Here is a 12,480-nt window from a genome sequence, read left to right on the forward strand (position 1 = left end):
ATCAACCGATCTTTGCAGTACGTGAAGGAGCTCCCTCTTGTGTAGGATGAAAGCGGTCGATCAATTCAGGAAGTGGTTACGTAGTGTCATCTTCTCAGGGCTATCTTTGTCTCGATGCTCAACCGTAATAGTTTGTTTTTTTCACTGTGAACTTTGTCATTACATTGTCATGATAACAGGTAGTACACCGATGGCCGACGGTCAACAATAATGATGGCGTGGCAGCCAAGCAATGGGACCGCTGTTTGAGAACTTTTGCCAAGGAGATGGAGCGATGAAATGAGCCTGTGCGTGCCGCCGGTCGGTGGATTATTGCATCGCAGGATCGTGTGAGATGGTGGTGGCTTGGGGAGAGGCTGTCATTCAGGAGTGGATCGACCATGGCGGATGATGTTAAAAGAAAATCAAATTTTCGGGCACTTGAATTGGGAATTATTTTTCCAGCGACATGAATATTCGTCGTATGAATGGTGAAAAAGACTTCAGTACTCAACACATTTTGATTTAAAGCTTTCGTGACTGCAGGGATTCATATTCTTGGTTCTTTCGGTAAAGTCACGTAGAAGGGAAACAATAAAATTCTCACGACATTTCGACTGCAACACAAGATATCATCATCAGGTGTGACAACCACAGCACCCAACCTTATGGAAGAGGTACGTGGATGACACTTTTGTCATCTGGCCACATGGCCGGCCTGCTCTAGACCAATTCTTCGACCACATCAATTCCATACACCCAGCCATCAGATTTACCATGGAAGTCGAAAAAGATGGCAAGCTACCTTTTTTGAATGTCCTAATAAAAAAGAGACCTGATGGTTCAATGAGCCACTCTGTCTACAGGAAAGCTACCCATACGGATGCTTACCTGAAACCGGATTCCCACCACCATCCATCCCAGAAGAATTCCCTCATCAAGACTCTGCACCATAGAGCCCAATGCATATTCGACCAGGAACACATAGCCAGTGAACTCAAGCACGTACACCAAGCTCTTAAGGCTAATGGTTACTCCGACTACACAATCCGCAAAGCTGTGGTAGTAGTTACATTGGAGAAATCAAACGACATGTCTCGGACCGCATTCGTGAACACAAAGCAGACCTAAAACACAGTAGGACCAACACCTCGGCCGTGGCAGATCACTGGTATAATTCAGTAGGCTCAGATGACATTGACTTCTCCAAGACAGAGGTTCTTTGCAAGCCATCTGGCTACCATGAGAGATTCGTTCATGAGGCTATCCACATACACAAACACATAGACAATTTCAACCGAGAAGATGGATTCTGGCTTAGCAATCATTGGAAGGATTTGATAAACCATTTCGGGTCTTAATTGATTGTTCACGCTTACGGTGGCTTTCAGACCGCATCCATTATTCTCGTCTCCCCCCTCCTCTTTTCTGAACATAGATGGACTCGTCCATCTGAACAAACTGTCAAATCGCTCTCCGTGGTGCTAACGTTAAAAAAACCGCCACTTTTTTCAAATTTTCTTGCTGTGGTTTTCACACCTGATGATGGTTACTTGTGTTGCAGTCGAAACGTCGTGAGAATTTTATTTTATATTTTTATTATTTTATTGTTTCCCTTCTACGTGACTTTACCGAAAGAACCAAGAATATATATCTACTCAACACATGTTAAGTCTGCTGCCATGACCAGCAGGCGCATTCATAATTTACACTTTTATTTACGTTTAATTTGAGAACGCTGCATTTTTATTGGATATATTTATCAAGACAGATGCATCTTCAATGGGGGGAGGGGGGGGGGAATTGATGGGGTGGGCCAGTAGGGGAGGGGACAAGGGAGATATTTCCCAGCTCAATGTAGATTTTGCCGGGGGCGCTGGGGTTGACGCCATATGGCACTTGTCCACACGGGACGCGCGATCTGTGAAATCCAAACAGACGAGGCCGAACCGCAGCGTAGCGCCACTTTTCAAGCATTCACGAGCCAAAGTAATTTCTTGCTCGAATGAACATTTGAGGGTGGTTGCTTATCTCCTGTTTGCAGCCCCGTGTCAGTGGTGGAAGTTCCACATCCTTGTGGCAGGGGTGAGTATCACAAATATCAAATATCATCCGTATAGCCTCAACAGACAGTAGGGGCAAGTGCTGTTAGCGAGCACCTATGAAGGCCGGCACGGCACACGAGTGGGTGGGTGGCCAACACCACGCCCGGCCGCTTTTGTCTCCCCAGTGGCGATGTTTACACACCACACCAGGTACTCATTTGAGGCTGAGTCGACCTAGGGGAGGCCCAGGACCGGTTGAGATAATCGTCACCGGTTTTGGCCGTGAGCGGGAATCGAACTCGGGCCGCTGGGTTCATAGCGCAGCGCGCTGACCGCTACACCCCCATAGGACAAGCCAGAGTTGTGGCCTGTTAATAAAATGCTGCAGTGGTTCCAATCCTGCCATCGGGGGAAAAAACGCTTTCCACAAGTTACTTTGGGGCTCGTTCGGTGCGAAGGGAGAACTATTGGCCCCTCCACTTTTCCCCGTCCGTCGCTGAGGCGGCTTCCATCCCGTACAGTGGCGGCTGGCTCGGTTTTGTTGCTCTCAGCAGTGACCCTGTCCAGTCACTGATTAAATCTACCCCGTACAAAAGGAAGATGAAGATCCAAATATTGTACGTATGTATGTTGAACTTTTTTTGCACCGTACGTAGCCAACCGTGCTTATCAGAAATGTGGGGCAAGGACAACAAGCTAGACACAAAAAGTAGTTCTGAAGAAATACTTTTTCAATCGAAAGGAAGAGCATTCCAGATGGCCGTAGAATCGCATCTGAAAGCATGCGATGCGGTGGCTGTTTTTGTTCGATGGCCAGCCAAAAGCCTCTGCGAGGATGGTCCGAGTTCGCGTGACGGTTGATGTTCCTTGACGAGATTAGCAAGGTATTGTGGTTAATTTTTGTGCAAGAACTTAAAATGTTATCTCGTGTATGTGCACGGGGGACAACGTGTGCCATGGGCTCTTGAGCGCAAGTTTTAAGCTTGTTGGAGATTTTAAAGTGAAGTGTTTTAACGATAATTTTTCAGGAGCGCCAGGGTAAGAAAGTTAGCCCTTATCGCTCTGCTTTATGTCCCCACATTTCTGGCCAATTTTTGGAAAAATCTAGTTTAATTTTTTTTTTTTAAAGTCCCGAGTAGCAATACAACTTTATCCTAAAGTTTAGTTAGTATTGTATGATCGATCATCTCCATTATGGATAGACTGACAGAGCCAATTTCATTGCCGCTTTCAGCCCGAGTTGGAAAGCGTTGATGGTACAATGAAGGGGGCGCGCGCGGTGTCTTGCAGACAGTGCCAAAATGCCACCGCGGTGAAACATCCCCCTCCACTCATTCACCGGGCCTGTCCGCGCCGACCGCGCGGCTCTTCCGATGAGGCGAAGAGGGACGGCGGCCACATTCCGCCGCCCATGATTCGTCAATTGATTTCCTCGCCAGATTTCCTCGGCCACGGGCGACTTATTGCCCGTCTCCGCCACCATCCCGTTGTCGCGTCTCTATCGAACGGGCTCCCGCACTTGGTCAGATCCTCCGCTGCGGTAGACTGATGGACGCGGGACGCGTGCTGACGGCGATTCGTTATTTTCTTGGGACGAGGTGGGGGGGGGGGGGGGAAATGCTGCTTGTGAAGTGAGGGACTTGCAGGTGGTCGGGGAGTTGGGTGGGGCGGGGGGGTTGGTGAATGGATGACACGGGGATGACAGTCGTGACGATATATTTGCACAACACTCTGACACCTTGTGGGTGGTGCAATGAGGTAGTTACAGGCGGAGGTACAGCAAGTAGGTTTCCGACAGGCACTCTGCGTACTGTCATGGCGCTTCGCACTAGTGTGCGGGATCAGCTTGGAGAAAAAAAAACACTGAACATCAATAAAGTTCCTTTTTTTACGTCAAATAGAATGAGGCCGTGAATTCTATTCTGCCATATTGCAATATGTTCAGGAGCTAAATGCCAGTCAGTTGTTGGCCCTTAACAGGACCTTTTTGCGGCATTTAGCTCCACTGATCATATCTGGAATCAAATTAACGACAACCATTTTTCCCCCGACGATGGTATTAGTTTTGTGTTTTAAGGTGACGGGAAAGCCTGTTACAGGTGGGGCCACAGCGGGAAGGCGACTTTCTCCCACCCCATCCCGTCAAGACGTCTTGCGACACAGCGAGACCGTCGAGTGTAAAGAATTCAAAATGTTTCCAATCAAAGTGTCCCTTTCGGCCATTTTGATAAGAGAATGCACTGCTCATACTTGAATCCATTGCGTTTGTTAAGGCTAGAATGGCCATCCCTTATTATTGAATGCCACCTAATCATCCATCATCCCTTGCCCTCCAGGCTCACACCAAGGGTTCTCTAAGCTAACGCTCGCATTGCGCAGGTCGTTTTGCGCTCTAAAAATTAAATCTTAAACGTGACCGTATCATTTTTCGTACGGGATGAGCGAAAACTTATTTCCCGCGCGTGCAAAAATACTAGAAAAATTACTTTTGCTGCGCCGTTAATTATTAATGCGCGGATGGTGCCCAATATCTTGGTGCAGAGCGGCGGTGCAGAGCGCTGATGGGATCGGCGCGGTACATTAGATTCCCGAGTGTCGCTCCGCGCACTAAGCTGATTAGGTGTGGCAGTCAAACATCACTCAGCTACCTGGAGGTCGGACGGAGGCACAAAACAATAGGCCCATTGATTGCCTCGCATCGATTGTTTATGCCGCGCATGGATTGCTCGGATATTTATGGCAGAGATGTATTGCGAATTAGATTGGCATGAGCGATTGCCGGTGATTTTTTTTTATTGCCCGCGCACCGGAGCACCACCACCGCCACCGACGAAGGACATTGGCGTCCAGCCGAGCGGATTATTTATGGGGCCGTGAAACGCGCGAGGGAGCCATAAGTCAGCGGATGATTTTGCAATTAGTACAGCTCACTTAATAAATAGAGGTGTGCCTCTTGATGGATGCGCGCTTCAGAGGCCAGGGTGGGTGGGACACGCACAGATCAACTCTCACGGTCGAGGATTATCTGCTCGCCTGCTTTTAGTGAAACGAAACTAAAATATTTCGGGGCTGAAGCGCATAATTGATGCGCTCACAATGCGGGCCTCGCGTAATCATGTTCAAATCAGGGGCACAATTACAGATTTGCCGTTTGCCTTTTCTCCGTGCCTAATTACGACACTTGCGGTAATGCCGATCGTACCGAAATCGAGTCAAGTTGTGACCTTCCCCGCATTCTCAGCCAAGTGCACGTGCGTCATGTGACACGACTGTGTCCTGTTGTTTAGCAACAGAGCCTTGAAGTGCACTGGCCAAGCGTCTGCCGAGCGCAGGTTCATGGTGTGCATACCCATCGCGCTACTGTGTGAGGATTGTACGTTCGCTCATAATAAGCAGAACAAGTACATGGGCATCATGAGGCTCGCAAAGACGAACTGAGAACTCTAGGTTCCTGAGGGTCCTTCTTTAATACCCGACACTCTAAAGAGATGCTCGCAAGTGGAGCCCGGCTGAAATTAATTCATGGTTGCTGCCATGGTGTGATGGTGAGCACACCATACTGGCAATCCACCGGTCACCGATTCGGCCTCCCGGCGCTGAAGTTCAAACAGTGGTTCACGTTTCTTAAATCCACCCGCCTCCGTCCACCCGGCAGTACAAGTTCGTCGCTCGACATGTCGTGTGTGGCGGGACGAGGAGTGGGTACTCCCACCTCTTCCAAAACACCGGTCCAAGCGAGGAAGAGCAGGCCAAATACCCTGTAGAACTGCCCTCTGAGAGCTCCCTCGCGCGTAGGCCCTGCCGCCAGGGTGGTGCCGCGAGCCGGCGATCTCCGGGCCGCGCCTTTACCCTCACTCGGCAAGTTCGTACACGACAACAACAATCTGCGCGGGAACCAAGCGCAGCCACGGCGCCGGCGGATGCGAAGCCGCGGCCGTTGACTTTTATATTGTGAGCAAATAGGTCCCGCGCAGGCAGTTCAGTAAATCGGCACAAACAAGTCGCTCCTGGGTAATTAATGCAGCGGGATGTGGATGGCAGCGGTGCTTGCCGTGACTCACGTCCGCGTAATGGCTATCGATTGCCTCCCCCCCCCCCCTCCCGTTGGCCGGGACCCCCGTGCTTCCCGGCTGAATTGAATTAAAAGATCGGGCGCGGTGCTCGCACCAATAATCATTGCCCCCCCCCCCGCCCGGATCCACCCCCCCCCCCCCCGCCGCGCGTGTGACCTTCAGAGCGTTGCCAGCCGTGGCCTCTCCCTTTCTCGTCCTCCTCCTCCTCCTCGTCATCCTCATCTTTGTCCTCTGGGAGGTGTCGAATTGTGCGAAGGAGCGAGTGAGCGAGCGAGTGGTTGAGACACCGGCGGTACTGCTCCTTTGACGCCCTGAGGGCAGGGATGCGACGATGGTTGGGCGTGGAGCAACGGCACCCCCGGGCCGCCATCGAGTGCCTCGGTCGACCCACGGTCATCGTCATCGAGACTTTGGTCCTCTGGAGCTCGTGTGGCCAGGTGGCTCGGAGGACACCGCTGAAATCCATGCCCTCCTGGGTTAATAAATGTCATTATTAATATTGCATAACATTCCACACCCACTTTGCTAATAAATCATGAAGTTGGAGTTTGAAATGTCTCCACGTGCAATCAAGTGTTGGGAGGTGCCAGAATCAATCTGCGGCAAATTAACATTTCACATTGGTTCTCCATAGCATGACAATCTGGTACTTATTTTAGTAACCCTGGAAGGATGATGGACCGAGTAAAACAGATTGTGATGGGGTTCGCTAACCCATCTGTGTGTACTGCCGAGAATCATCGTGGTTTTTCTCCCGGTGCTGCGGGTCCTTTCTCACTTGCAATGCAATGATATGAAAATAATTGGCCAAACATCCCGAATGCAGAACTCTCCTGAAGTGATTCATAAGGCTTGCCCAGAATAAATATATCACATTCTTCTATTAGCATTAAGATTCCCGCTTGACTTGTGGTTAGCCAGATACTTGCACACACCCTAAGCTGTGTGTTTTCTAGGTTTGGCACATAGCTTATAATACTTATGACACATGACAGGGTATATATATATTATTTTTCCCCCACCACAAAGAAGCATGCACCAACAGAGCGTTCTACGAGCGTTCAGGCATAGGGACAGGCACAAGGCATGTGGTGTCACTTGAACAGACATTGTTTATGGTGGCAGGGTGACTGATCGGTGCTCAAGCCCCCTGCCTTCATCAAAAACTCGACACACTCGTCAACAACACTGTGACCTTAGCAACATATATATACAATAGACGATGTTTTGGGAAACGGCCCTTTGTCATCGCGCATGCGTTTACCACCAATGCTGAGAGTCTTGGGTTCAGAAATCCGGCAGGTCACCGCACTCTAGATCTTTTCTCTTCTGAGATTTGGCTATGCAAGAGATTTTCGTTGAATGAAATCTTGAAGTGGCCTTTTTTGTTTAAAAAAATCTGTGCACACTACGGGGCACAATTTCGCACGCATTGATTTGGCTATGAGAGAGGACGGCAAATGCCAAAATGTTTATCTCACGGAGCTGGCATTTTGCCAAATTATTATTCCATCCAAAATCCGCAGGAGGTGTGTTGACCTGTTTTTTTTTCTTTCTGAAAAGTATCTTGTTGTTATTTTTTTATTTCTGTTGAGCGTAAAGCAATACAGAACTTCAGACTGAGAGTGAAAGCAATAAATGCCGTAGCTATAATCTTTTGGGGGCCCATTTTGGGGCAATTTTTATATTTGGAGCATTTAAATGATAAACATAGTCCTGACCGTATTTGTACCAAATTTTTCGCTTGCGAGCCCTTTGGAGAACATCCTCAGAATTTAAGGAAAATGACGTTATTTTTTTTTTATGTTACATAATCTACAGAGAGAAATGAGTAGGTGTTCTTCATGGTTAGAGAAAGCATGTTGAGGCACTAAATTGCCTCTCAACAAGGAATCCACTGCTTGTCATTCGCCGATTTTCACTGTTGCCACGCGTAGGAGGAGGCAGTTGCCCTCATCAAAAGCATTCCCAAGCTCTGCCCTTAATGAATAATGGACATCCTTGAAGGTTACATTAATTGCTCTCTTAATTCTGTCATGTTGCTTTCTGCCACTGCTTATCACCGACCTAACTTATCCTCGGCAAAGGCACTTTCCCGTTCGATTAAACCTTTAATTGTTTCTGTGGCAATTCCCGCCGTGGGGATTATTGTTTGACGGCCGCACGGGATGAGCCGTGGTGGCGGCCGGCTTAGAGTCCCGTTTGTAAGCGGCGGCGCGGTTAAATGAAATGCCGTTCGCTAGGCCACGCCCTTCGCCAAACGCACGTTAGGCATGCACGTGACTCAATTTCCAGAGTTGCGAGACCACTGGATAAGGGATCTTATCCAGAGGCCCGTATGGAGGGCCAATCGTGACGCCAGCACATTCATATTACGGGTCCGTTGGCATTGCTGCGTGCCGGGAGCCGTACAAATAAACAGAGACGCCGTTTTGGAACCTCGTCGACCCGCTTAAAAAGTCGTCGTGCGCTGACGTGGCCCCGGGGTTTGGGAGCGAGTCGCGTCGCAGTCGATGACAAAGAGGGATCACGCAGCGGAACCCAGGAAATCAACGCGCGTCGCTCACCGCGATTGCGGCGCCTTTCAGGATTCTGCTGTCAACCCACGTTGGGGGTGAGCCCCACGGCGCTTTGCAGCAGAGGGGACGCCGTTTGAAGTTGCGCCGCAAGCTGTTGGGTGACCACTTAGTGGGGCCCGATTGCTACCCGTGGAACCGATCTAAAATGCTGTTTTGCTCTGTTAATTGAAAGGAGACGCTAATGAGTAGGAAGGAGCTTTTGGAATTGCCCCTAATGAATAGAGATTGGCACGGGCGATTCATGCGCGCACCCGTCTGGTCTTTTAAAAAAACATTTCCGTTTATCTATTAAATTGTTTCATCCGCAGAGCGAGAGAGGCTATCTCACTCGGTGGGTGATGATTCACATTCCCGCACGATGGTTCCGTGAATTTTCAGGATTGTCGGTCACAGTTCAATTTAAAGAGCGTGTTACTTTTTAACTCTCTTTGTACAATCTTGTTGCGACTCTTTGTTGTTTGTTGTTCCCGTCCTGTTGCATTCACTCCCATTAGCCTGAATGTAACATTAGCCTGTAATTTGCTCGTGATTTAATTGCAATCAGCACACCCCTGTAAATCATCAGTTGTGACTCACAACATTGGGCGAGTATAATTTGCATAAGAATCGATTTTAGTAAACAAATAAGGCAGATGTGCCTTATTTGTTTTCTGTTTACGGTAATAGCGCAACATATTTGGGCAGGTTCATTGCAGATGTAATTCGCCTCTGATGTTAGACATACGCGATAATCATACCCAGGTTGCCGGATTCATAGCATAGTATGCGAACCCACGACATCCCCGCTCCACCAGTGCGTAGTATTACTTCGTAAAAGTAGATTTATACTCATGCCTCCTGCACTGATTACCGTGGTGAAGTACGGTCGAACAAACACGTGTGATCGACGCGCCACGGGGATGCCTTCATCCAGCAGCGGGTTGACAAGGTGGCTGTGCATTTTAATGAGTGTTAATAATTGGAAATGAATAAATGAATGAATCAACGACTCGCTGAATAGAATGGATGAATGAATGAATGGACGCGTGTTGATTGAACGCGCGTTGATCCGCAGGCCCTGCTGAACACGCAGATGAAGCTGCGGGAGCGTGTGAAGAACTTCACCTTCAACCTCGGCTTCTCCGGAAAATTCTACCACACAGGTACCGTGCAGCACCACCACTGGCTGAAGGGCCTCCCAGTACAGGGAGGCCGAGAAGAGAGTCCCTCTGGAGGTTGCTCGGGCTACGCTTTCAAACCGGCCAGACAGCTTCGAAGAGGTGTGAGTAATCCTCGCTTGTTGATGGGTCTTTGCTTTTTTTTTTCCACTATTATGCTGTTGTTTCAGCAGGCGAGAAATCAAGAGATCAGGATAGGTTCATATGCACGAGTGACCCGGGGCATTAGTCGGTTAGTCGGGGTGCCACGAGTGCTGTTTATAATCCCAATCGAGTAATTTGCGGGTAATTATTTATCTTGGCAAATTTGTACCCTGGCGCCTGGCACACAATATCCCACTCTTGTGAATCAAGTCGGGGGATATTGAACGTCCGGCGTAAAGCAGACGGCGCGTAATATTATCACGGTTATTAGGCCTGCAGTATTAACCAGGGCGGCTGCTGGAATTGAACCGTGAACCTCCGCAACAAGCGACGAACGCGCGCTACCTTTGGGTCAGGTCGTGGTCATGGTACCACTGACACTGACCGTGGCATTGTTGTAGTGATGGCGGTGATGGTGGCGGTAGTCCTCGTGATGCTTTCACTGACAGTGGCGATGACGATGTTGATGTGATGTTGTGGTGGTGGTTGCAGGCACGGACGAGGAGGACAATGGTGATGACATGCTCATCTCCCACCGTGACCAGTTCTGGTGGTTCCCACACATGTGGAGCCACATGCAGCCCCACCTCTTCTACAACCAGAGCGTCCTCGTCGAGCAGATGGGACTCAACCGCCAGTTTGCCCTGGTACGTCGCGACGCGGCTCTGGTGTGAATTGGTGAGCGAATTAGCTGCTCGTTTTACAACCGGGCGGCAGCAGCAGTGACGGTGGTGGAGGAGCAGGGGTAGTTATTACCGAGGGGTTCTTGAGTCAGCCAGGTGGCTCAGCTGTCAGAGCACTGAGCTGCCGTGACTGCACATCCTATGCACTTTTGACTGCGTAGCCACTGGAGCTGTGCACTTTTAAATCTAGATTGAAAACGAATTTATTTAGAACTGCTTTTATGTGTTTCGTTTGTTGTCCTTCCCCCGTACCTCCGATTAGCACGGTTGGCTACGTACGGTGCGAAGAAGTTCAATATACGTACGTACTGAGATCCTGGGTCTGAATCTGGGTGTCGACCGCCCTGAGATTTAACTGATTTTCTCAGGGTTGCGGAGTAAATGGTTTCAACCATGTCGCGAATGGCTGCACACACAAAATAAGAAAAATTTTTTTATCAATCGGTAATTTTCATTTTAGTTCAACTACATTTTACAGCTCCGAGTGTTTAACGATGTTGGTTTGGCCACCTTATAATGGACATTCATAAAGCAGGGATTAAGTGCTGAAGTGCTGTACCCCTTCCATGTGGACAAATTGTGTCACTTGACACAACGGTGATACCTTGCTTTGAGTGAATTCAAATTCGACAGCGTGCCTTTGACTCAAACTAATACCTCAATTATAATGAATGTAATTGCTTAAAAAGACAGAACAAAGTGAAAAATAGCCTGAAATAAATTAGCTTTTGTGTGTACTTCTAGATAGGTCTTCTTTGTAAAGGTGATTAATTGTCTCAGCGGGCTCCCCACAGGTTTGAATAAAGGTTCCCATTTAGCGAGTATTGATTCATCGATTCAACATAGATTCTGATGCTCACGATGCGTGCTTAAAGTCAAGGCACGTGGGAAAGTGCAGAGCCTCCACTGGGGATGAGAGGTCCCTTGTGATGTACAGGATATTCATAGAGTATGCGTGCCCCACACTAAAGAATTGATCAAGAATTGCATCTCAAGTACCATCCTTAATGCCTACCTACTAACCCACCTACATGTCCATATACTATCCAGCAGCATGTTTACCCCTACTCCCGTACCTGGACATATGTGAAAAAGAGCTTCATAGCTCATCAGATTTCTGCAGTCTAAATACAGATTCTGATGATGATTCTTTGGTGGTTGTGACCAGCATCGCAAACCGGCCTCATTTTTCAAACCAGTGCTGATGTTTACACACCACACCAGGTACTCAATTAAGCCTGAGTCAACCTAGGGGAGGCCCAGAACTTGTTTAGTTACCTCTCACCACTCGTGTATACCATGGCAGTGAACCAAACTCAGCCGGCCGTGTTTGTAGCGAGTGCACTAACTATCATGTGATCACTATGAGTAGAATATCCGCTTGCTATTAGTGAGGGATGCATTCCAGAAATGCTCGTGAATAGCAAATGTCGCGGATAATGATATTGGCCTACGAATACATAAATCAGCTATTAAACACATGAACATTATCTCATCGATTTAAAGCTTTCGTGACTACAGGGATTCATATTCTTGGTTCTTTCGGTAAAGTCACGTAGAAGGGAAACAATAAAATAAAAAATATGTTGCAGTCGAAACGTCGTGAGAATTTTATTGTTTTATATTTTTATTATTTTATTGTTTTCCTTCTACGTGACTTTACCGAAAGATCCAAGAATATTATCTCATCGCTATATCTCATCACTTTCTCACATCACATTCTCTCTCGTCTTTATCTCTCTTTCTCTCTCGATGCAGTAGTCGTGTAGAGTTCCAGATGCGATTCGTGGATAGCCAAATCGCGGATAGGAAGTTCGTGA

At 48.3% G+C, this 12,480-nt stretch overlaps 1 protein-coding gene across 1 annotated transcript in view; it reads left to right on the forward strand.

Moving 5' to 3' along the window:
* Positions 1-12,480, forward strand: part of LOC116951028 (bifunctional heparan sulfate N-deacetylase/N-sulfotransferase 2-like) — an 82,429-nt gene that overhangs the window by 10,247 nt on the left and 59,702 nt on the right. Inside the window, exons 3-4 of the mRNA XM_076073378.1 lie at positions 9,731-9,818; positions 10,470-10,624. Coding sequence (XP_075929493.1) covers positions 9,731-9,818; positions 10,470-10,624 — 243 coding nt within the window. The remainder of the gene's footprint in view (positions 1-9,730; positions 9,819-10,469; positions 10,625-12,480) is intronic.

Source organism: Petromyzon marinus, chromosome 41, assembly GCF_048934315.1.
Source record: "Petromyzon marinus isolate PM22_M1 ecotype Great Lakes invasive population chromosome 41, UKy_Petmar_22M1.pri1.0, whole genome shotgun sequence".
Taxonomy (NCBI): Eukaryota; Metazoa; Chordata; class Hyperoartia; order Petromyzontiformes; family Petromyzontidae; genus Petromyzon; species Petromyzon marinus.